The sequence below is a fragment of the Oryzias latipes genome, chromosome 8, assembly GCF_053564925.1.
Source record: "Oryzias latipes strain Hd-rR chromosome 8, Olatipes_Hd-rR_3.1".
In the NCBI taxonomy this organism is placed as follows: domain Eukaryota; kingdom Metazoa; phylum Chordata; class Actinopteri; order Beloniformes; family Adrianichthyidae; genus Oryzias; species Oryzias latipes.
In genome coordinates, this window is record NC_136244.1 from 8,610,174 (window position 1) to 8,636,494 (window position 26,321).

At 38.3% G+C, this 26,321-nt stretch overlaps 1 protein-coding gene and 1 long non-coding RNA gene across 2 annotated transcripts in view; one reads left to right on the forward strand and one right to left on the reverse strand.

Annotated features, from left to right (window-relative positions):
• Positions 1-481: 481 nt before the first annotated feature.
• On the reverse strand, positions 482-2,577 carry LOC111947780 (uncharacterized). Its single transcript, XR_002873708.2, has 2 exons — positions 2,439-2,577; positions 482-2,233 (listed from the first exon to the last, which is right to left on the reverse strand). It is a non-coding gene; the product is annotated as an uncharacterized LOC111947780 (long non-coding RNA).
• A 620-nt stretch (positions 2,578-3,197) lies between these two features.
• The window catches only part of LOC105354613 (protein shisa-8), a 131,074-nt gene continuing 107,950 nt past the window's right edge, over positions 3,198-26,321 (forward strand). Inside the window, exons 1-2 of the mRNA XM_023957714.2 lie at positions 3,198-3,336; positions 3,663-4,292. Coding sequence (XP_023813482.1) covers positions 3,733-4,292 — 560 coding nt within the window. The 5' untranslated portion in view covers positions 3,198-3,336; positions 3,663-3,732. The remainder of the gene's footprint in view (positions 3,337-3,662; positions 4,293-26,321) is intronic.

The following is a 26,321-nucleotide window of genomic DNA, read 5'->3' on the forward strand; positions in this document are numbered from 1 at the left end:
CATCCGTGGTCTGTATCTCTTCCTTTGGCCATCTTATTATTCCTGCAGGGTATCTGATAACTGGCAGTGCGTAGCTGTTTATTGCCCGGGTCTTATTTTTGCCATTGAGCTGGCTTCTCAGGACTTGCCTTACTCGTTGGAGGTATTTAGCTGTTGCAGCTTTCCTTGTTGCCTGCTCCAGGTTGCCATTTGCCTGGGGAATTCCGAGGTACTTGTAACTGTCCTTGATGTCTGTTATTGTTCCTTCTGGGAGTGAGACCCCTCCTGTGTGGACTACCTTGCCTCTCTTTGTTACCATCGGCTGCATTTCTCGAGCCCGAATGACATCCCAATGTCATATATATATATATATATATATATATATATATATATATATATATATATATTGTGATTTCTTTACAGAGTTAAAGCAATTAATTGCCTTTTTTTTAAACATTTCTTCAAATGAGAAAGCAATAATGGAGACATTCAAACTCAGACATGAAGCAAGGTATTTTGGCGCTTTCTTGTGTGTCAGACTGAGTACAAACAGTAAATACAGAGGAGCTTGTAACATCAGGAACAAGAAGAGGAGATGATGCCTCTGAAACGTATGTGGGGGGGGGGTTAACATGGATAAAAACATGAAAACTTAAAAGAATCTTTTTCAAACTGAAATGTAAAAATAATGAGTATTTTCCAGACATACTGCTTGTTTTTCTGTCTCTTTCAAATATAAATTCTATTTAACATTTTTAGCATTATGTGGGCTTCATTATAACTTGTTTCACCATATTTTCCAGCTTTCATCTGCCTGGAGTATTTTTCCTCTGTTTCATCTATTTCAATTTTACTTTCCTTTCTGCCACTTTTCGGCTCTTTTACCTGTTTGCACCACTGTCCAATCTTTTCCTCTCCTCTTACTGGTTTCCCTTTGTCAACTCATATTCCAGTCTCTCCATGTTTCTTAATCCTTCCTCCTTTCCCTGCGATAATTCCCTCCTACAGTCTCTTTTCTGCCAATCCCCTTCTCTTTCCAGCAGACAGTTTTCCAATTCTCCCTCATTTCCCGCTCCTTTTTGTTTATCTCCCTCCTGCTTTTCTCCCTCCAATCATTCCCTCACTCTGTTTCCCTAAATCAGCTATAATAGACTGCAGTGCCACACATGCTCCAGACGTGCTCAAAGATGCGCCCGGATGTTAGGCTTGTAATGATACTGAGCCACACTCACACGGCCACTGAAGCGCTCTTGCACATTACAACCTGCTGCTCAGTCAGCACCAAAGCTTGTTTGTGTCAAATAATACAAGGAGGAGGTCATAGAAAAGAGTCAACATAAAAAAGATGGCCACAGTTTTTAGGGAAAACAACAAAAAATGCTCCACATTAGCGTAGGTGACATAAAATGAGGGAGAGATGTGGGAAGAGTCAGCTCATTTATGCACAAAAGATATCAGCGCTCGCGTGTGTGTGTGTGTGTGAAAAAGATGCCAAGAGGGAGGGGAGGAGTGAGTGAAAGGGAGAGGGGAGGAGTGAACCCAGAGAGGGAGGAGGGAAGGAAAAAGGAGTGAGATATTGTCAGGCAGTCCTGCCAGAGAGGAGCAACAGCAGCAGAGCGAGCATCTCAACCGGATAGGATACAGACGCTGAATGGAAATACGGGAATACATGCTGACAACAGCGCGAGGACAGGACGAGGAGGGCTTTTTACTGATTCTGTTTGGAGCTCCCAACAAGCAGAGCACCAGTGAAAACACATACATATGATATATATATAAAACTCCTATACATATATATCAAATTATGCCTGTTTTCAAAGAAGCTGCAGCCGGAGAAGGACTGAATTGACAGGAAAATTGGAAGACTAATTTGCAGCGTTTGCTTGAAAGCTGTTGCATTTTAAGATTTTTCCTCACTTTTTTTCCCAGAGAGAGTAAACAAGGAAAAAATGTGGAAAAAGAAAGGGGACATTTAAAACTGGCATCTGACTTTAAGGTTATCTGCAAAGAGCTTCTCCTGCACGCAGTCCTTTTGTTTCCACAGAGGCTTCCTTTGAAAACAGGATATTTTTTTGCCCCCAGTGCCACACTGCTGTTCGCCTGTCGCATCTCCACTAGTCTCTGTCGTCCGTGAGGGGTTGGGCTGGTGCTCCTCCAGCCAGGCTTGAGCCGTAGTGCTCTGCCGAAAGTGCAGAGGGCAATCCACAGGCTCCCTGAACCCCCACTGATATTTCCTCAGCAACTCCATCTTGGTCTAAGAGGAAAATGTGAGGTAAGTTAAGGAAGAGGCAGAAAAAAAGGGAAAGAGATCAATGTTAAAAATATATTTGAAGCATAAACAAATCAAGGAATGAGAAAATAATTCCCTGAAAGAACAAGCTGTATGACAATAATTCCACCACATTAAACTGTTTTGCAGCTTTCTCGAGTATAAAATGGAGCAGATTTAAAAGACTCACTTCCACAACAAAAGCCCTTCCCTCTCTCCTCTCCCTCCTTCCTTCTTCTCCCCTCCATCTGAACACTTGCAGGGAGCAGGCTGAGAGACAGAAAACCCAAGGGGCGTCCTGAGTTTTTCGAGAGACCCTTCAAAAAAACGGAGAGGCGGGGTTTCACTGGAGTGCAAACGGGAGCAACAGGAGGGGTAGCCCCGAACCCTGATGAGCACAAAAAGCCACTGGACTCTAGTGTGTCGCTTAAAAGCTACAGACTGATACTGACAGTGTGTTTTCACCAGGGAACTGGAGCTCTATTTGAATGTGAGTGTATGTGTGTGAATAAGTGTGTACATGTGTGAGAGCAAACAAGCCTCAGGTGCAGGAGGGACGCTTTTGGACTGTAATCACCACAGGATCTCAGCTTGAGGAGAGCCAGGAGGAATGTTTTAAAGACATTTACATTTCTTTTACCTGTTGGGTATTGGAGGAAAATTTTGCAGGAAGCCATTGTTTTTCATTTTGATAACTTGCAAAGACATCACAACTTCTCAGCAAGGACACACACCTTAGTGAACCACATTGGCATGGAAAAGATGCCTACTGCAAGAATAAAAAGGTTTTTTTTGAAGAGAAATACAAAGAGCAACAGGATGATACAAGATACAAGTTAAAGTCTGACTAGTGGAGGACAAAATCTAATTTTTGGATTCTTTAAAAAAAAAATCTGGACAGACTTCACTCCAGTTTTGAGTTTGGAATATGAATCCTCTGGAATGAAACGTCTTCCACGTGGGAACCTACTTTGTCCACTCATCTTCTTTGCCTTTTACATTCCTCTCTGACACCACTTGGAAACTACAGTCATTCCTATTGCAGTTCAGCCACTCAGTGGAGGAGCTCATTGCTGGAAATGCCAGAGGCAAGTTCATTCATAGATAGCACACCATCTTAAATTGGATCACCTCTAGGAATTGACTGATGACATTTGTCAGGGTTGACATTTCCTGGATTTGGGGAAATTATTTGCTTGGCAAGCAGTAAAGTTTATGAATAATCTGTCACTGCATGCATGTGAATTTATTCTTTCTTTTACTTTTCTTCAGACACTTCACCACTGTATTTGTGCATTAAAACTTTACAGAAATAGATTTCTCCTAATCCTTTAGAGATTCATTCATTGACAAACATCATACCTTAAGGAAGAATTTATGTTTACCTGTCTTTTCTTTTCCCTCTAAACTGCAGGAGCATTTGGTCCCTTAGTTAACTTACACATCTGCACTGAAACACTGCGATACGCAGGAGTGAGTTCAAGATGGCAACTGTCCCGCTTCCACGTCTGATAAACTTCTCATTGGCATTATTTCTGGGTGTGACCACTTTAAGCGGACTGAACTTAAGGCTTTCAGCAATGGCGCAGGTAGCGTCCAATAACCAGACAACACAACCCTCCACTGTACCTGTGGCAGCAGTGCCAACGCCCACGCCTGAGGCGGAGGACCGAATGGATCCAATGGGCAGGAACCGCTGCTGGGGGTACTATGACGTCATGGGCCAGTGGGACCCTCCCTTCAACTGTAATGCAGGTGTCTACATGTTTTGTTGTGGCTCCTGCTTCTATCGTTTTTGCTGCCAGTACAAAGTCCAGAGTTTGGACCAGACTTCCTGTTCTAATTATGACACACCTGTGTGGGCTAACACCGGACGACCGGCCGCAGCCGTTACAGAGGTCCACCAGGAACCAGACCGGGATCGGACCCACATGATTGTGTACATAATCTGTGGAGTAGTGGCCATCATGGTGCTGGTTGGGATTTTCACAAAACTTGGACTAGAGAAGAGTCAAGGAGGACAAACGGACATGACTAACTCCAGGTAAGAACTGGGATTAATGAATGGATGGATGGATGGATGGATTGAAATATTCTAGGTGTATTTACTGTAAGTCATTCCACTCTCATACTAAAATATCATCAACAACTTTTAATTGTTTTCCTAAAATTTGAAATCCAGTCATTGATGAGAAACTAGTTAATGCTCATTAAGGCCCAACTGTTGACTGAGCTATAATGAGAGTGGTTTATTGTGTGGTGTATTTTTGTTTGGAAAGCCAATTCACAAACAGAAAGTTTCACATTTTTATTTGTCACCGTTAATGCTGGACACCTTTGAGGCCATGAAGGGTGTGAAATATGTTAGGAGCCACAGTGGCTGATGGAAGGAGACAGAAGAAGAAGAAAGACAAAAGTGCGATGAACAGAGTTCAGACAGCATGATGGAGATTTCAAAGAAAGAGGTGTCAACTGATACCGTGGAAGAAATTTGAGGGAAATTACAGTGCAAGGTTGCAGTTTCATACCGATGGCTGATTGATTGGTGTGACACAACAATGACTGTGGCAATGTGTGGCCTGCGGAGAACAATGACAAGAGTAAGGGTGTTTTTTTGGAGGGGTGGAATATTGAGCGGATCTGACTGGAGAGCTGCCAGCAGCTAGTACAAAGAGCAAAAGCGTGTGTTTGCCTGGGTGTGTTTAAAAGAGAAGAGGTGGAACAGGGTTGGAGGAGGCAACGTGTGTTGCTATTAGGTGTTAAGAGTTGACACATTGGGAGTTGTTTTAAAGCATCTTCTCACGTCATTCCCACAGATTCAAAAGGAACAATTAAAAGAATGACGTCCTTAAACTTTGTGGTTTATTTGGTCCATGAAGCTATTCAAGGGTGCTGATACAGTCTAAAAAGAGTATTTAGGCTGTGGTTGTAAAGATAAACTTTTTTTTTTTACATTCATCTAACTTAATTATTTGCTTTGGTGAAAATAAATATATTTTAAGTTCAATCAACTTAAAAATAACAGATAGTTATCAGACATATTTATTTCACCTTTAGTCAAATTAATTCAGTTAAGTTGGTGTAACTTCGGTGTGAAGCCGTCAATGGATCATGACATACTTGGAAAGGTCGCCCTGCGCAGTAGCAACTGCAAACTCTAAAGACTTCTGTTAGAGTATCAATTAGGAACATTTGCATCATCTGTGAGTCATAATCATAGTAGTTCTGATAAAAAAAAGTGTTTTCTAAAATGTGAATTCCTTTGAGGTTATTTAATTTGCCTGAATTTTGCTCTTAGAATATATGAAAAGTATTGAAATATATGCTTGGGCCTGCTGTCAGATCCGGCAGCATTTATTATAGGAATTATGGGATACCATTCCCTTTGCCTATCTGGACGGACTAGGGTTTAAGTGTGGGTTGTTGTAAATGTGCTTAGTTGTCTAGCTGTTTTACTCTGTTTTGCCTAGTTATTTTATCCTGTTATGTTTATTTCTTTCTGCATCATGAGTTAGACAGAGTGAGAGGATGATAACCAAACCCTGTGTGCAGACGTTACATGATGTACTATAAAGTCAAACGTCATGATATGTAAACTCCGGCCTCATAAACGGAAACTTTGCTGAGTCTAAATTTCAACACGTGAATTCAATAAAACATATAATTCAATTGGAAAAATACAAGAATCAAAGTAAAAAAACCAACATGAAATTGAGTTGGATAAAAATATGATACTCATTTAGAAAAATGTGTTTGCATGAGTTGTATAAACAAAGTAATTTATGTTAGATCAACATAGAGTTGAATAAATGTAAAAAATTAGGTTGAATGAACTTAACTCAATTACGTGTTACCAATTCAAGTGATTCCTGTAACCCTTGTGCTATCCTAGGCACTTTAACATTGGGGGTTGGGTCATCTAGACCCACTAGACAGTGCACTGAAGCTTTTTTCTTCAATGATTTGTGATCTTCACTGGTGTCCATGGATTACATGACATCTTTCCTCCTTTATCCACCTTTGTCATGCTAGGGAGAACACGTCAATGCTAGAGTGCGGTCATCTAAGATAGCACAAGGGTTAAGTTGGATACACTATTTTTGTAGTATTTTTCTGATGATGGAGGACATATACAAAGGAGTTTATGTCCAAATTAAATTTTCTGAGTACTTCTTTATTCAAATTGTTATGAATCAGGAGGAAACAAAAATAACGTATTTTGAAAAAGCTTATATATATAGTACAGACCAAAAGTTTGGACATTCAAATGAATGAGAAGGTCTGTACTGTTTTTGTGTTTAGAAAATACACTGTCTGGGCCAACCAGCCTGCTTCGCTCCATTCTGATGCATCCACTTGTAGAAGACGAGATACATTTGTGTCTTTGTTTTCCTCGTCCGAGATGGTATCTGGTTCAAAACTGTACGCTGGACAGATCCAATATTGCTCGTAATTTTTATTGCAACGGAAATGTTAGGTTGGGGGTGCTAGAGAGAAATTGTTTAAACAGAGAGCTGTCAGTAACAGGGACGAGATAAAGGTAGGGTATACTCCATGGCAATTAACTTACTCCAACCAACAACTCAGAGGCAAATCTTTAATGAACCACTGCCACTCTGCAGGAACTACATCCTAGAAAAACAACACCAATTATGATTCCTAAGCATTCCTAATTATTAATAATTAGGAACGCTTTTGATATATAGGTCAAAAGATGATCTAAGTGGGTTTTCAATCTCTCAAATAAAGAAGACATCTAAGTGTAATAAATACATACATGCATAGACATCCACAACTAAGAAAATTTCTTCTGCAGAGACACAGTTGGTAAACTGCAGGCTCCAGATAACAAAACTTAATTTTTGCTTTCCGCTGTCAATGTAAAACAGTCTCTTCATCTTTCTCTAACCAAAATGTGACAAAATTGCTGTTCGAAATCCCTTTATGATCCACTAAATTTACATGTCTTTCATTACAACCATCTCTCTGTCCCCCTGGTTATCCTCCTTTCTTCAGCATATTCTTCTTTATTCCTTTCTCCGTCTGGCAGCTGCAGTGCAAATAGTGAGAAATTGACCAGAATTTATGACCTATTTACTTTCTGAGTGTTTTAAACTCCCTTCTTATGTCAGCATATTGTTGCGTAGACACACATCTGTTTTATGAAGCTTGTGTATGTTCTGTTACCCATTTAAGACATACAACAATGTTATGCAAAACAAACCATGACATTTTATGGAAGAAAAATTATCATAACATGATTATAAAAAAAAAGTCCTTTTTAATAAAGACTGAAAACAAAGATCTGCTCACAATTGAAGATTACTGTAAATCGGGCAAGATTAACAGATTCTGTAAATAAGGACATTGATTGATAAGGGCAACAGACAATCAGGATGAAGAGCATTATACAAAATAAAACACAAAAAATTGTACTTAAAAAATCTGCGAGACAGCAAAAAAAGGTGAACCGCGATACAGAGAGGGATCACTGTACTTGCAAATTACTGTGCCCTGCCTTGTACTAGTGCTAGCAAATCTATCTAGTGCAGGTATGCTCAATGTAGTTAAACACGCAAGAGTGACCTATGTCTCAGAGGATTTTCGATTGGCCGTTCTGCATGTAAGTCAAGTGATGTACCTCACGGTGGGGATGATTATTTGCTGACAGACTTTTTAAGAAAAATATTTGCATTTTTTTCATCTTTGATGGCCTGAGATCTACGTCCTTTACAATCAACGTAATGAGCATCCCTGGTCTAGCGTGACCACTAGAAACTGACACCTAAATCATCCCATTTCTTTCATTTACACATTCAGAATCTTTCCTCAGTTAGTTTTTTTCTTTACAGCTTTATTGGTGCTTCTACTGATCTGTTTTGTTGTTGTTTTTTTGGGTGCTGCATCAGACTCCTGCCTGTTGTCACATTGTAAAAACGCACAGCCAATTGCACCTGGTGCACAAACGTGAACAAGCTTCAAATCAAAGGTATGGGATTGAGATTGTTGCTGAAAGAGCTTCCAGCAATGCCAGACTGTTAAAAACTTGTGTGTAAGATTACAGAACTGCTGCGCTCGTCTACACAGTGAAAACAGAAGATACAAATTGAAGAATTTTTACCCTTTTGTCAAAGTAATAGTGGAGAAATAATTTGAAGACTTGCTGTTTTCACCTATAGCATTAGCCATGAAGACACACCTTTTTCTTAACTATTTTATGGCTCCCTGGACACGAAATCAACAGTTCTAAGTTATAATTTTTTTTAATCTTGCAAATCCTTTTATGTTATTTGATTTGTTATTTTTAAGTACAATAAGATTAGTTTAGTTTTTTTTTTTTTGTCTTGACTTCATGGTATATATAGTATGAGGGGCCGTGCATATTTTTATGATGAACCACTCACATAGATATTTTCTCACTCACATGTGCAGTACAGGTGGCCGGGATAGCCTCCGGCAGCCCCATGACCCCGAAAGGGAAAAAACGGTTAAGAAAATGAATGAATGAATGAATGAATGAATGAATGAATGAATGAATGAATGAATGAATGAATGAATGAATATGCAGTACAGTTAAAAGTTTGGATACACCTTCCCATTTGAATGAGAAGGTGTGTCCAAACTTTTGGTCTGTACTGTACATACATACTCTCACTTGCTAATACTCCCTCTCATATATTTATCAACTCGCTCTCCCATGTAAATAAAAGAAGTATATATGTATGTAAAATGTATGTGTGCAGAAAAGGATAGTTGAAACGGAAGGCAGTTTAGTTGAAAGGCAGATAATTTGTTGTGTTGGCTGAGAGGCAGAATAACCTTAATATGAATGGCTTAAATCAAATGATGAGAGGAGTAAAAAAAATACAAATTAAAAGAGAGAAAAATGTTTTTAACTTCTTAAACAGTTTCAATTATTCTAAATATATCTTGAATTCAATAATAACTATTCTAAACGTGAGGGGGGGATGTTCCAAAAATTTTGCAAAAAAATATTTTTGCATATTGAATTTGGCATGGAAAAGATTTGTTATTGTGTCATATTTTGTTTTTCATTATGAAGCCAAAGATGATGTTGTCAAAGGGAAATTATGGTATTATGGAGCATATTTTTCAGCTAATTTTTTGTCGTATTTGGATTGGCAGCAGAATAGATTACATAGACATCACTCTGACCAAAGATTAAAAAATCTCCCTGCCACCAAAACTAATGTGTAGAAATGACATTTGTTGAGCTGTGATTAAAAATTTATATTTAACTAGGCAAAGTAATTTAATTAATTTTGATTTTATTCTTTGAATCATTTGACTCCATAACATTTTATTTCTGATTTTAAAAGTCAGTTAATGCATTATCATGTAAAAAACGGTAATTACTTAAATGTAACCTTATACTCGGCGCATTAGAGATTGAGAGGTAGAATGCATTTATGCATGTGAGCGGGAGTATGTGTGTGGTTCATAATGAAATATGTCATGTACGGCCCTTCATAATATAGGACCCCATTGGACACTGTAGTTTATGCTGAATGTGATTTGCACATCAAATTCTCCTTGACTGCCTCTCTTTCGCCACGTGGCAAATTTGCTGCTCCAAAAAAGTGTTCATAAGTTTGACGCCCAAGACGCGTGTGGGAGGAGCTACAAGCTAAGGTTTTTAGCCTAATCGCGAGCGGTGTCTGTGTTTATCTTATTCACAGCACGTAAGACAGCAGTGATGTTAGGTCAGATGAGGCAAGTGAGGCTTGGCCTCACCTGTCATTGTGATAAAATAGAAAAACGTACATTAAGTAAATATTATTTTCCACTGATCCGTGTTAAACATACATTTTCAGTTGAATCAACACGTTTTCCACAGTTTCTGAGGTTTAAATCGTCCCTTTCTGTTGTGTCTAAGGTTTTGTTGTTGTGTTTCTGGATTTGGTCATTTGTAACTGGGTTCTATTTGTGATTCGGTATTTGGTCATTTGTACCCGGATTTCCTCTTGTGTTTCAGGACTCGGTTATTTGTTCCGTGGGTTGCTGTTGTGTTTCTGTATTTTTTCAGTTGTACTAGGATTTGTTTTCATATCTTGTAATGTAAACATGTCTTGCACCTCTTGGCCACCGTAGTAACCTGCTGCTGGATGGATGGAGAAATATTTAGTACTTGCAATTGTGAATCTGACTCAGAGTCGGTGCCTCACCAGCTGTCAACCTCACTGCACGACACTGTGAGACAGGGAGGGTGTTGAGACATTAGGTTTATTTATTTTGAAAAGCTCGCCAAAAAGTATCCCCAACCACGTCTCCATGTCTGGGTTCCTGAGCTCATTCAGAGATTCTCTCGGAATGGTGAGCTTCACTCCTGCAGCGGGAGCAGTTTCTTAATGACGGCCGCTTCCGCTGTGTTTCTCTGTCTCTGTGACCCAGTTTGAAGGCCTGTTTAACCGAAGGGAAAAAAATATAAACAAAAATACAATTTGGGAACCTTTTTTATTATTGTCTCAAGAAAATAAGAACAAATCATAAAGTTTTGCCCTGTGACAGACAGGCAACCTGTTCAGGATGTTCCCTCCCTTCGCCCACAAGTAGTTAGGACAGGCTCCGGCTGCCCCGTGACCCCAAAAGGGACAAAACGGGTTTAGAAGATGAATGAAGCGTGCACCTCCTGCATGTTCCAGCTCGCCTCCCGGTGCCTGGCATGGCAGGCGCGCTAGCTCCAGATCCATGGGCCCTGTGAGAGACTGGTGACCTGTGTACATGCCTTCGCCCAACATAACCGGGAAGGGCGTCGGCAACAAACAATGTATGGATGGAAGTTCAGGACAACATCTGTTGGATTGATTGTCCATATTGGATATGCAGGATCTCAGATCACATCTGTACCATTGACTTAACATTGAAACTGGCCACCCCTGACACGCAAATCACGTTCTGTAAAACAAACGTTGCTGTGACTACGCTAACTCCCAACCTTGTTAGTAACATGTAAAAAAAAAATACAACAGTCAGACATCGCTACGTGTTAGCCGTTTTAGCATATTTACAACACTCCAACAAGCGCCGTATACCTCTCCAAATCACATCGACATCAGTAAACACACCTATTAATCTGCATATATGGTGCTCCAAATTATAAGGTGCATTGTTTTCTGAAAAATAAATTACGGCTTTATAGTGGACAAAATACAGTATGTGGAATGAACTATCCTGCGTTTGGTAAACAGACTCAGAGTCAAAACTTTTAGGAGTAGAAGGCAAGCACAAAACTGATTTTTTGACACAGAGGGAAAAAAGAGAACAGTAGGATGAAATTAGTTGACACTGGGGACCGACTCATTTTACAACCCAGTTGCCAACCACAGCTGTTTAGTTCACATCCACCAAAGCATGTGTGTGTGTTTGTGTGGAAGACACAGAGAGATAAAGGTGGTAGAGACAAAAGAGCTAACCCATGTACCGACGCGAGCAGTCTGTTGAAGCATGAAGCAATGAGGGGAAGAAGGACAAAGGAAGAACGTCATTCAGGACAGTAGGCTCCATTCAGTGTGGCAGGGGATCATATATTTATATTCCATCATGTGTTTTTACTCTGGTTCAATTGTCTGCTCTTTATTTTAACCAAAATACTCAGGGACAAACTACAACATTACAAATGTAGCCAGCTGTTTCAACAACAAAAAAATTAAAAGAAATTAATCCAGCAGGTCAGCAGCTCCGTTTAGCCATGGTTACAAAAAGTCACAGTAAGACAGAGTACGTTTCTTGTCTTTGAAAGAACCTCTTTATTTCTGTGTAGAAAAAAAAAGTCACATTTGACAATTCAGCCTTGACCTCCATTAATCTGTCAGAGGCACCTTCACCCAGCTGTGAGCAACCGCTGTGTGTGTGCATGAGTTAAGGTGTAAATGGGTGTGCGCTTCAAATAAAGAAAGAAATCCAGTCTCACAGATGTTAGAGTGGTAATATGCAAAAAGAACCTTGGGTCAGGCAATCACAACAGGCAGTAGTGCAGTGATGTATAGACAAGTCCACACACATATGCAAACACACACACACGGACTCCAATTTCTTCACTCCAAAGCCACCATCACGACTTTTGTTTTGATCGCTCTGAAGGCTTTTGTGTCAAAACTGCTGCAAAGTCAAATGTTAAAGGAGTTTAATCCTTTGATAGGAGTTTTACCCGCAGGAAACCATGAGACAAATCAAGTTTTTATGAAATTGACGACTGCTCTGCTCATCATTTCACGAAGAGCAGAAACCTTGAAGGTGCAGGGGAGTAAAAGAAGCTGGAGACACTCAGGCAGCAACAGCTAGACACATAAATGTCATGCAAATTAGACAAAGATCTTCAGTGGACAAACAGGTACCAGAGGAAGTACTTTCATAAAGCACTCAAATGAATTGAAAGCACATTGTACTATACGAAGTCTGTGCAGCATTATCTGTTTGAAATACAAACGCAGATGATTATCCCACTGGTGCAAAGGAATAAAAGTCGAGACAAAAATAGTTGTGAAATGGAGCACATCGGGTTTGTCATTAATAGGCTTAAAGAAGACATTTTCGTTCCACAGAATGATGCACCCTGGGAGAGGGGCTGTAGCGAAAAGGAGCAAAAATTTAAATGTAAAAAAACAAGAAAATGGTATCATTATTCAATCTCTTTGGGTCATGATTTTTTTTTTCATGCTTAGTGGATAAAGAACAGATTGAAACAAAGAAAGAGAAAATGTTTTAGGATTGGTCATTTAGTGGTTTGATCCCTTTATCAGAGCAAAAATCACATCACAATGGGAGGAAAATTCAGGACAATAGCTGGCAAGTATTTACTTTGGCCTTCAGAGGAAGAAATGTTTTTAAATGTTAGGGTAGCTCCTATTGACTGTATAGTATAACTGTGACCCCTCCTCTCTCGTGTTCCAAAACAGAAAGAACCCGTTGGCTCCAAGTAGCCAAAATCTCATAGACTTCTATTGAGAAATCATTAGCTATTACTAATAATAAACTGATGGCAAACTATTTTTGTCTTTGTTGCACATTATTCATGTTATAAACTGACAAATCAGATGTCTAAATGAAAGTTTGTGGTCTCACATTTAAAACATTTGATTGAGAGATTTTGTGTGGCCCACTTTCCAGAGGTAGGGGTGTAGACTTTCATCAAACTCACTCCTGATTAGTGAGAGTGGTTGCCTTAGAAGCGTTGACTCAGACCAACTCTGACCAATCACTGCTAACTTGACTACATCTGGCTCCAAAGTGACAGCATGTATAGTACAAAAAAATGGTAATTGAATTGATTTAATTTGGTTGGAGTCGGAATTAAGATATTTTCTATAGGTGACATCACACTCACTCTGTCCAGTGCTGACCCGCTTGTTAGGTCATACCATATGTCAGTACAAAGTGGGGGGAGAGGTTTCCTGATATAGTCAATGCCTCCTCCATCCTCATGTTCCCAAATGTTCTGTCTAAATCTTCCAAATACCTTTTTTAAAGATGCTCAAGGCTTTTCCTATGAAACAAATACTTGGTCAACACAAGAGAAAAAGCATTATAACATAAATCAAGTATTAAACTGCTTTTTAAGATGCTAGCTACCTAGTAAAAGATGTACAGCATTCAAAGACATCAAACATAAAAAACATTTTTAAAATGCATTTTGCCTAAAAAGAAATATTTAAAAAAATATAAAAATCGGTAAAGGAACCTGTTCTTGATTTAACACTGGCACATTTTACCATTAAAAGGTAGAATTAAATGGTACATTAAAAATGTACAATTTCAAGCATCATAGACAACTCAGGTAACTTTTACAAACCGGAGAACACGTAAAACAGCAGTCCCCAACCCTCGGGCCGCGGACCGGTACCGGTCTGTGGATCATTTGGTTCCGGGCCGCACAGAAAGAATAAATAACTTGCATTACTTCTGTTTTATTTATTTCGGAATCTGAAAGATGTTTTATTTTGAAAAATTGCCCGATTCTCTGTTACATCAGTCTGTCATTTTTGACGTAGGCCAAGGCGCTCTTGATAAGTTACAGCTAAAATAAAACCCAGGAGCTAGCAAAATGAGTAAAAATCAAAACGTCTTTTGAAAGTTTCTTTGCTGAGGGGAAAACGCCCAGCCAGGAGACAGAAGAGGAGCTTTCGACTTCCAAAAAAAGAAAGCTACATTTAGTAGACAGTACTTTTTTTTTTTGCACCATGAGTGCAGGGAAGGGAGAGGATGATGACACCTGTGCGATGTCAACTGTTAAGCGTGTCAAAATAAAAGCACAGGGTTCGTCTTCTCACATCTTTGATATTCCCTCGCCTAGTATTGCAATAATCATCCGCCTCTATTTGATAGACTGGTCTGTGAAAGTTCGGTGACGTCATACCGGTCCGTGGCGTGAAAAAGGTTGGGGACCACTGACGTAAAACACTGAATGAAGTAGATACTGCTGCACAAGAAAGCTCACATGCAAACCATATCTTTTGTAATTGTCATTTCCTTTATCAGTACTGGACCATTCATCATGAATCATTTCACTAAAGAGCTGCATTCAAGGGCACAGACGATTGAATGACCCACTCGGGACGTAAACAACCGCTTCCGACAGCCCTTCTGTGCCTTTATTGTATTGTGTTTTCATCAGCAGTGCTTTATGTTCTCTTCATTATTCAACTGCAATGAGGCTTCTTGTTATAACCCGCAAAGTAACAGGAGATCATCTGCTCTGGAGAAAAGTCAAATGCTAAAAAGATCTTTGAAACATTTGAAGGAGAAACCTCCATCACCCAAACACTTATGGATTCACTCAACAAGCTGGAAGTTGTGCATTTTTTTTTGTGCTACCTCAGATCAGACCAAAGGGTATGGGGTGCCGTTTGTAAAGTGAAACAGTCAAATATTAACAGCAATACATTTGGTTATTTAGCCTCTTTTAGGAGAAAAAAAAAACAGCTTTCATTTTTCAAATGCACATTTTCCCCTTGTAATTCATGTACTGTTAAATGTTTCATTTACTAACTAAATATTTAGTTAGCTAATTATTTAATTTAAAATTAATTATTTTTTATAGTTTACAAACTAAATGTTTAATTTGTAAACTGAATATTTAATTTTTTTAAATAAAACAGTTTGCAGATTTCTCTTGGTGGTTTGCAAATTTCTGGTGTTTCTGTTGGAGCTCACAATTCTAAATGTTTATCCTATTTATACTTTAGTTGTAAGAGGGGTAATACACACTGATGTTTAAGCTGCTGTGACATAAGTTTAATAAAGGTTTACTTCAAGTGAGAAGAAAAAAACGATCATTTTGAAATCTAATGAAGACATCTGCCATACATCAATGGTATAAAAAAACACCTGTTATAATTCCACTTCCTTGTCCTTCTCTCAGCTTTCACTTTTCAAATCTATTATTGCTCTTCTTTCTTTCTGTCTTCATCTCGTCTTCCTGCCGTCTCCCCTATTCTCTCACGGGGTCTCATGAATAAAACATATGCTCAAAATCAGGCTGAACAATGTGCGTGACAGATGGTCAGGTTTAAGAAATAAATTGCATGAGCTTTGACGGTATTTTGGACAATCCCAGTGGGCACATTATGCACATTATGAAGGAGCGGAATTTGATGAAAAGGAAGGCAAGAAAATTTTCGGATTCATACATTTTATGGAGTACTTTCTGAGAAAGGGCAATAAAGCTAGGAGCACCAATTCAAATGTGCTTTGCACATACCAGAGGACACACATCAACAATTTAATAAGGGCTTATAATTCTGTCTTGCATATTTGTGAATCTGCCTACCAGTGTGCAAGTGTGTCACTGTGCCATTTTCACTTTTTACGTTCAATATAATTTCCTTTTTAAATATGTTATCTTCCACTAGTTCTATAAATGTTCTCTTTTTAAACTTCCTGTTTTTTGTTTATCTTCTTTCTTCTCCCATGTAAAGTTTTTTTTTATTTTTTATAAAAAAGGTATTGATCTTTAGACAAAGTTCAAGACAAGTTATCATGACACAACACTTTACTTTCTACTTTTCAGCAAAGACATAACACATCTACGGTAAATGGAGTGCGATCACTTCATAATGAGAGGTTTATTTTAGAATTTGGCTGTGGGCCTTTAACGGCAGTCAGTGTCATTTTTGACTTTGTAATTTGGAGGCTCTGTTGGAGTGCCTCAGTGGGAGGCAACTGTTGTTAAAGGAAGTAAACACAAGCCATAAACCTACTGCGTTACTCTATGTGAAGTGAGAAAAGAAAAAAAAGGGAACAAAGGAAATGAGAGTATAACAATTAGATATAATCTTAAATCCTGCTGATCTCCACAGGGTACTAAACTAACTGAAAAGCTCAGTGGACCAAGAAAACAAACATCTTGCACTTTTACTTTTATATCTTCCTCTTCTGTGTGTCAGACAAAACTCAAAAGTAAAAAGTAAAGAACAGAAAAGTTTTTAAATGTAGAAAAATTCGTAGCAGCAGGTTCCATTTATATTCAATAAAATTGTCAGCAATTAACAGTCTATAAAAATAAAAAAGAATTATGTATCTTTAGAGTTAAGGTTATAGAAACTTGTTGCTTTATGCTGCTTCATGGTCTTATCCCCCTTCCCCTCCTATTATCACCCCCTACCCCCCCTCTCTCTAACGTCCCTCTTTCTTCTTCCCCTCTTTCCTTTTCCGTCCGGTCCAACACCAAAGATTTTCAGACATGTTTGAAATTAATAAAGTTTGGCCTCAATTACAAAAGGGGTTTATTCAGACATACCTTTGGTTTGTCTGAAGATTAATAACCCCTCTTGTTAAAGTAAAATATGTCCAACCCAAGAGGCCCTCAGCTCTCATCTGTCTGCCTAGCTGTTGGACAGGACAAGTTAAAAAAAAAAAAAAAGAGTTAAGGTTATAGTATAGCCATGCTACATGGATGCAAATGACCTACCTAAAAATCTTTAAAGTTCCAAAAGTCTGAGCTAACGTTCAAACTGCCCTCAGTAAACCGTGGTCAAGTGGCCACCTCCAATGAAAGGTATATGTGAACGCACATTTTGGCCTTTCGCGTTTAAACCTCTTGTGTTTACACGCAGCTAGACAAACCGTTTTGTGGTTCCACATAAAAAACGTGTAGCCATTGAAACACTTTCCAACTGGTCAAACTTTCAAATGGACTTATGATGGTCGATGACATCATGAAACAATAGATAGAAATTCTCCAAGTACTTTTGGCCAGAAAAACAAACTCTGTTAAGGTGATTTAATCGACACTGGATACCTCTTATTAGTTTCCAAGTTATACAAATAAGTTTGGAACCATACTAAGTTTAGAGTTGAAATTTTGAATAAAAGTTAGCTAGAGTTCTTATCATTTTGACTAAATCCGAATTCCTTCCCTACCTTCTTCCCTACAACTATTCATTTAGTTCCCCATTCGGAGAGTTATGGAAAAAATAGTGTCTTCTTATTTTAATGACACAACACCTCGATGACATCATGAATAGTGGCCGGTGAGCTACGTCAACATAACATCAGTTTTATCATTTAAAAAAAGGCTAAAACAAAAAGCCATTACTTACATTTAAATATTGACTTCTCTGCTTCAGAGCACACTCACATGAAGAAATGCATTTCTTTCTGCGGCACAGAGCAATGCAGAATACCAGCCCGTCAGAGGGATACACAGTAACAAGTTACTGCGCTTTATCCTTAAAAACATTTTTTAACTCCCCCCGCCCCTAATCGGAGGGTTGGAGAAAGAATTTATTTTTAGCAAACCGGAAACTAATGCTAAATGTCTTTAAACTGTATGAAAATGTGCTAAAGACCTTTTTCAACATTAATTGTTAAAGCAAATAAGTTGTTTAAATGCAAAAATATTCAGATTAAAATTGAAGTTTGCCACCTTTTATGACCGTGTTCTGGAGGAGAGGATGGAGTGATTGCTCTTAAGTTGCTGTAATCATTTCAGACGAGCCTATTCAGGATGAGATCAGAAAATTGATGGTCATGAATGATAATTGAAATAGAACTTTGGCTTGTTTAAAAAAATCTAATTTCTTTTTAAACATGCAAAATCTAGTTGCCTTTATACATTTGCTTGGAGAATGAAGTGGATAATAATGAGGGGGTGAAGACTCATGGTGTCAGCTCTGTATGTTTGTAGAAATATAATCAACAGTCATAATACTGTTGTGTAACATGACCTAAAAGACTTGTGCTCAGGCAAAATAGTAGTAGACCTACAACTGAACCCTGAGGGACTCCACATGTCATGGTAATCCTGTTGGATTTGTGATCACCACTGGAAGCATCATAACCCCTGCATTTGAGATGCAATCTGACTTGACTGTGGACTGTGCATCCTAATCCCACCCATTTTTCCGGCCTGTCAAAAAGGATTTTATGGTCCAGAGTGTTGGAGCTGCACAAAATCCAGCAACACAGAAACCCCTTTTTGCCACTGCATCTATCAGCACAGTTAATTAAACATCAGCTCTTATGCATTTTAGATGAATTTTCTGTGTTGTCACATTGGTCAGCCAGTCAGCAGTCACATGAACTGGTTGTGATGCTTCGTGCAGTCTTTTATTTCTATTCAGGAGTGTCACGTCTCGATCCATGATATGTATTTTGGAGTTTCTTCTAAGCTTGTGACGGTCTACAGACTCAGAGAGGCTTCCCAACACAGAGCCTGTTTTCACTTGAATGATTCTGCTAATGATCTGTTCCCATGTAGACTAATGCAGTTTTCAAGTATCCATGACATTAAATGAACAGCTCACATGTAGCTCTGTCTGTCTATCTTTTTATCGAGTCTTCCATTTTTATTCATGACCATCTCACCATTTTAAGCCGAGATGCGTCTCCTCATTTCCTTTCAATTTGCCCTTCAACCCCTTTTTTCCCCTCTTATATCCTTCTGTCAAAAAGAGGAAGAACCAAGATGATCCTTTTTTCCATCTTATCTCCCCTCAAACACAAAAATTGAATGTTCATTATGTTTTTGGGTACGTTTTTCTTTACTTCTAACATTTTATTGGCATACAGATAAGAGGACAAATCCTCTTCTCATTACCGAGTTAAAAGATATTTTTTATTAAAATCACAGTTTAAAACTTCAAGTGAAATAAACAGACTTTTCATCTAAAACTGGTTTGCATAAAATATATGCTGAGTGTATTGAGCTTCATGCACAGAATTTCAAGGCTCATGATTTATCCACAATTTGCAAAAGCTGCTCTTTTTGTTGTATTTTCTTTTTTTTTGCACGTCAATTGCTGACATGCAAAAGAGCATCAAAAAGAACTTTAATATTTTTTCAGATAAAATTTTAATGAAGTTTATTCAGTCCAAAGGAAAAGCCAGCAGTGCCTCCAGCTGATGCTGTCAAAGACATGAAGAAAGGAAAAAAAGAAGTGGCTACAGCCACTTCTTTTTCCGGTTCATAACTTTAATTATCTACCTTCTATATGACTTAAGAAAATAACTTTTTTTTAGGCGGAGCCTTACTTCCGTGCCAACAGTCCCGCCCACAACTCAGTGAAGAATTTCTGATGGACTCCTGCTGCTCTGCAAAAACTATGTTACAAAAAACCAGCAAATTCATAACTAAAAGACGCTTTTACAATATATCAAGAGATCATTGGGGTGGGACTTTAAGAAGAGTAAAGAATGACATTTGTTTCTATTAGTTTCAAACTTCCTGGTTCTACTTTGAAGAAATATAGGCTTACAGCATAGCTTGGATAACAATTTACATCCATGACAGATGTTGCTGTTTCATTATTCTTTTTCATAAATAATATGTGTATTTTTAATTTTTAGCTCAAAATCGGTGCAAAAACAATCTTTCTTTCAGAAATTTGCAACTACCAAAAAAAAAAGAAATCTATATTTTACAACAAATGTAGCATGAAAAAATTCACGGTGGCTAGATACTGGCTGTCTGCAGGCGAAAAATAGGGAAAACCTATAAGGGGCACTTTTTTTGTGAATACTTTCACAACACATACAGGTTAGTAAGGGTAAAGCAGGTGGGACACAGGTACATCATATATGTTTTTTTCACTTTTTTCAACCCCCTAAACCCAGTGTATTGTTAGTGGTGCTCAAAAAAAGCTGCACACGCCTTGGGTCCCTGTTGGACACCCTATGGCCTTATTACATGCACACCCAGTGCAAGCAGCATTTGTGGGCAGTCAGTAAAGGGCCAGTACTCACCTTACTAATGAATAATATGTGCCATAAGGGCAATGTACGACAGCGGCTGTTGCGGCAAACTGAAGGACCTGTTTTGCTTTGCTGATTTGCTCCACTGGCACTCACCACAGCAGGTGGGAGCAATTGAAATACCTAAGTAAAGCAGCTGATGCTAGTCAATAGGAGCAGTCAGTCGGTGGCCATGGTGCAGCGGTAGCTTGGCGACCTCTGATATGAAGTTTGCAGGCTCGATCCCCGCCTTGGCATGTGTCAAAGTGTCCTTGGGCAAGACACTGAACCCCATCTTGCCTCAAGTGGAAGGTATACGTCCATTTACTATTTTAGTCAAAGATCTACTTTTGCTTGTAGTAGAGTTGAACTGTTTTGTTTGACTCATTAGATGAATCTTTCCCTCCATATTTATTCTTTGACAACGGTTTAAATGATGGAACTGTGATAATTGTGGTAATTGTTATGGTAATCAAAAGATTTTCACTTGTTTTTGAAAAATTTACACCTGATTGTTCACAGGAATCTTGAAAATAAAAAAAGACTATCTGAGTGGAATCCTGCTTAATCCTTACAACAGCAAGGTAGAACCCCTTTCAATTGTGGGAGAAGCAAAGCAAACCCGGAGCACTTGATAGTGACACCCGTATGTCATAAGCAAACGTTACACATCCTCACAAGCAATTCGGAATTCACTTACCACAAACACGTTGGTACGTTCCATTTTCATGACATCCCTTAAGGTGGCCACATGAGCCTCAAGGTAATTCCAAAGCACACCCCTTAATATGGGGCTGCACCTCTGTCAACAAGCCCGGACAACCCAAAACCCAACCATACTGGTCAACCCGCCAGTGTCATTAAGTAACTCTTTGCAAAAAATTAACACCAAAGAAGGTTGACCTCTGATTTTTTTTTGCCAATCAGAATCTGCAATTACCCAATCCATGGAATAAGCAGTGGGTAGGGTATCAATAGCTAGAGGTCAAGGGTGAAAGCTAGAAATAACCAGATGAAAAATTCAAGTTTGACACAAATATTTTGGAAACGTATCATTTAAAAACAGGAACAAAAATATAGAACCCAGTTTGCACGTTCAACTCTGCTGAAACCAGCTCTGTGCCTCGGGCTGTGGTCCATTGCAACTATTACACATTCTGTCATGCACTTGGATTCTTTCCGTTGTTTTTTTTGTCATTCTTTGTACAGATCATGATAGCAGTATTGTTAAAAGTGAAAACAGGCTTAGAAAATCAGGTCTCACAGCATAAAATCTTGGACTACTTGTCATTCATGCATCGTTTCAGCTTCTTTTGCTATTCATTTTATTGTTTTATGATGCATGTCAGAGATAACCTGCTCCCCTCCCATCTTTTTTGCCTACTCCTCCTTGTTGCGGCCCATTAAATATCTCATTGCGCTCATTTCCATCCAGGAAAAAGATACCTGTTGGTCTATGTCTTCCAGATTTTACCCTCTGTTCCTTCCCCAATAAAAAAAAAAAAACTAATTATTGCTAAGGAGTTGTTGTGACGCTTCTGTGTTGTGCAGAAACAAAAAGAATGCATGCAGATGAGAATCAGGATGATGCAGAGAGGAGGAATTCACATTCTGACTTTGCTCTCATCTTTCATGCCATGCAGTCAGTCTTCTGTTTGCTCCCATGCCATGCCGTCTTCTGTTCTGTTTGCTTTTCATATTCCTGCTCTCATGCTTGTTGCATTCCCTGCTCGAAGTTTCTGTCTCGTTTTTGTTCCCCATTGAGCCTTGCGTCTGTGTTGTTGCTTGTTCTCCTACACGGTTTGATTTCTCTCCCCCGACTGCGGTTACTTTTGAATTTTACAGGCACAAATCTGGCACAATGAAGAAAAAAGTTTACCAAGAAAGAGGTTTCTGAATTATTTATAATGAGCAATTATTTATAACGATTCCCTTTACCAAGAATTCAATTTATATCATAATTTGCGGTTGACGATACGAGTCATAGTTGATTTTGGTTCATTTTGAACAATCCGATCAACTGACCTAAAATTGATCCAGGCCATCTTTAGCCAAAATTCAAATTGCTTCATCCCTAATTATGAGTTTTGTTTTTGTTCAGGGTGGAAATACAGTTTTGGAATTTACATTTTTTGTTTATGAAGATTAAATTAATTTTTTCCACTAATATTTCTTAAATTAGGGACACATTTGTATCAGCATTTTAAAGTTCTTATTCAACATTTTATCGATTTCAATTAAATTTGTTCCCAGTGGTCTTTTAACTATGATTATGGTATGTCAATTTTAACCAAAATCAAAAAAAAAACGATGTCATTTTCTTGGACATAATTTCTGCAGAGCAGCAGTAGGTCATTAAAAATTTGCATCTGGGTGGGACTGTTGGCATAGAGCCCGCCTTGCCTTCCCATCATCCCTTTGTTTGCACTGTGCCACTAGCTTACATGTGGATGCATTGGAATGGAGTGGAGCAGGGAGCTTGGCCCACTAACTGGAGCACCTACGTCACTGCTACAGGCTTTTTCCAATGGCATTGGAGTGGGTCTTTATGAAGTTTACCCCCCCCCCTGAAAATCATGTGATTTTTTATGTTCAGGAGTTTATAAAAAAAAGTTCTTATGACATTTTTCTGATCAACCCTTGTGCTATCTTAGATGACCCCACCTTTGCACTGTTATGTTCTCCCTATCATGACAAAGGTGGATGGAGGTGGAAAGATTTCATGTAATCCAAGGACACCAGTGAGGTTCACAAATCATTGAAGAAAAAAGCTTCAGTGCACTGTCTAGTGGGTCTAGATGACCCAACTCCCAATGGTAAAGTGCTTAGAATAGCACAAGGGTTAAGGACATTTATGAAGAAGACTTTTGACTCAAAATTGCATTTCTCAGTATTTCTTAACTCAAAATGTGGTGAATCAGGAGCAGACAAAAAAAGGCAGTTTGAAAAAGATTGTATTTGTGACGTACAAAATACATTGGGTGGGTCACGAGCTCCCTGCTCAGAACTGCTCCACAACTGAAAGGGAAAGGGGGGCCGGGGTTGCGCCACACAGGCAGTTGTGCCCACAACTCAGAATTAAGAGGCGAAAATCTATTTAACTTTTTCTATTGAGCAGGTTATCTCTACCACGGCAACGCCCCCCACAACACAGTAGCAAATTTATAATAAAATCCTGGCGACCTGCAGTAACTATGTCCAAGAAAACAACATAGGTTATTTGGTTTTGTCAACAACAACAAAAAATAGATAAAAAACCTGATCCCAGTGGGACCTTAAACGTGTTTTAATTATGGTTTTGTTTTTTTACAAAGTTTAATCCATGTGGCATAGAACATTGGGGCCAACACACATAAAATGTACTTGTAGTTTTAATTAGCAGGTATTAAAGCAGATGCACAGATTGCAAACATGTTTAAAGAAATTCAAAAAGTTATTCAAAAAACAGTGTTGTACTAATATATTTAATATTAATATCTTAATCTAACTGCTGTACTACCAAAACATTGATGACTTACAGAACCAGATCAGCCAAACTGTGGTTGTAGATGTTTTCAGCTATTGTTAAACTCAGAACAATCTATTGAACTTTTGAGCAGTTGTTGATTTACATTTAACCCTTCAGGCACAAAGGCTAGTGAATCCAGAATGTGACACACCGAGTTTCTCAAGTGAGGGGTTTATTGTTTTTAGACTTTTCTAAAAAACTGTCATTCAATCGCTGTCAATGAGTTAGCTCTTTCAAATTAAATCTGCTGTCAACTCAAAAGCTGTTGTAGACATTAAAACAAAGTCCAGACACATCTGACACTGGTCACACAATCAATATTGTTCTAATTATACTGCATCAACATTTTGATGTCAGCAGGACACTGAGACTTTCAGGGCTGTGGAAGTGCAGCGAAATTTGACAAAATATTCATTGACTTTTACCTGTCAATCAAATATAGGCAAATATTATCAATGCTACAATATATTATAATTAATTAGATCAATTTGGGATTTCATTATACTTTTTCTTTTATTAGCATTTGCTTTATGAGATGAGACACGATGACGTGTGTCAAAACATCTACTAGAGTTCAAGTTAACCCTTTAACCACCCAAACGAGACAAAATCAATAAAAACAGTTTTTTTTCTGCTGCTTATTGCCTTGGGGGAGTGATACACACAATCAATGTTTTTAATAATATGTTTTCTAAATGTGCTCTACTGTTTGGTTGAGCAGACAGTTAAAGGATGAATAAGAAAATTTGTATCTCAAATAACATAAAATCCCCCATATAGTATAAGTTAAGTACATTTACAGTCTCTCCAATCCACACGTAAAAACATATTGTTCAAAAAAGTTAAGGATTTATCATTCAATTTGTTCATAAATTGTGTATGTATTTATTTTTGGAAACTATCAATATACAGTAGATTTGTATTATTCTTTACAATACTTAAAATTCCTTAAACTATTACAAGATAATTTAGTAAGCTGCCGCCTGAGAAAAACATTTTTTAATATCTTTAACTGTAGCCTGACTCATTTGTATTTCTTTAAACTATGAAATATTCCCATGATTCATAGGAGGCAAAGTGACCTGACTGCTTGAGCTTTCATATTTGATATGAAGGATGGAGTTAAAGATTATAAGAGAAACTGGGCAAATGAGTGAGATAAATATGACTGTAAAAACATACCTTGATGTTGTGACCTTGAATTGAGTGACAACTGTGTCATCAAATGGGAAAAATAGTCAATTTTAAACGACAGAAAAAGTGGTGCTTCCTCTGTCAATCATTCCTAAATGCAGCTTTTACTTCGCTCTCTTCTAAGATTTTTTCATTTCTCCACCATTTATGCATCCTTCCTGCCATCTTTCAGCAGTTTTTCTGCAACTGGAAAAAAAATTACCCACCATAGTATTTCCCTTTAGGTCCCTGTTCAAAATGAAAAAAAAAACTTAATTTTTTATCAAAACAGCTGGATTTCCCCCTTCTTATTTTTTTTTTACTGTGCTGTATATGGGAAGGAAGCGCTCTTCCTGTACTGACATGTCTTTCACTCCTCCACCATCTCTGGCTTAGAAAAGGCTCTTAGAAAAACAGCACTTCCCCCTTGTTGAGAGCCTTCCAAAACATCTAAGAGCTCCCTTGGCAAATGAGCAGAACAGCCAGTAGGTTGCACCACACTCACAACTGTCAGCAGGAGGAAATGAAGAAATGATGTGGCAACGAGTGACTGTTGACACCATTTTAAGTTATTTTTTAAATTGTGCCTTAATTTCATTTGTAGTTCAGGGGATAGGGAATTTGTTTCATTTCTGATTTAATTAAACAGCACTTATTCATTAGGTGAGAACACATATAGAAGGTCAACTTAAGACCATCGCAGTCGAAGCAGAGAAGTATGTGGGATTATCTTGACGTTTTTTTTTTTCTCTATTGCAACCTTTTAGGGACTTTTGGGCAACAGAAACCAAAAATTATTCTTTATTTGCTGTGTTTTTGTTTATTTCATTCAAGTATTTTTTTTACTGACCTTTTTCTGAACCAAAAATGGTTAAAAAAATATTTGCAATTTCTCTAATTCTGATTTTGCAGAGGTGGGTTGTCTCAGTATTCACTCATGGAAATGTATAAGTTTGTCTGCCATGCAACACATAAATAGACTTGGGTGAGCTCTAAAGGTACGTACATACCAGGCATTTGACACGCGCTCAAGATTGTGCTAGATGTGGGTTCCTGAACACCAGTATAGTCCATGGTCTTCACACTGGACAAACAGGGAGGGGCTTCTGTTTTTTCCATTGTTTATTAGTGCATGTCTGCCACCTACAGATGGCGGAGGCTTGTTTTGTATTGTCACAGTAGTGTACATCTCGCAATTTAGCT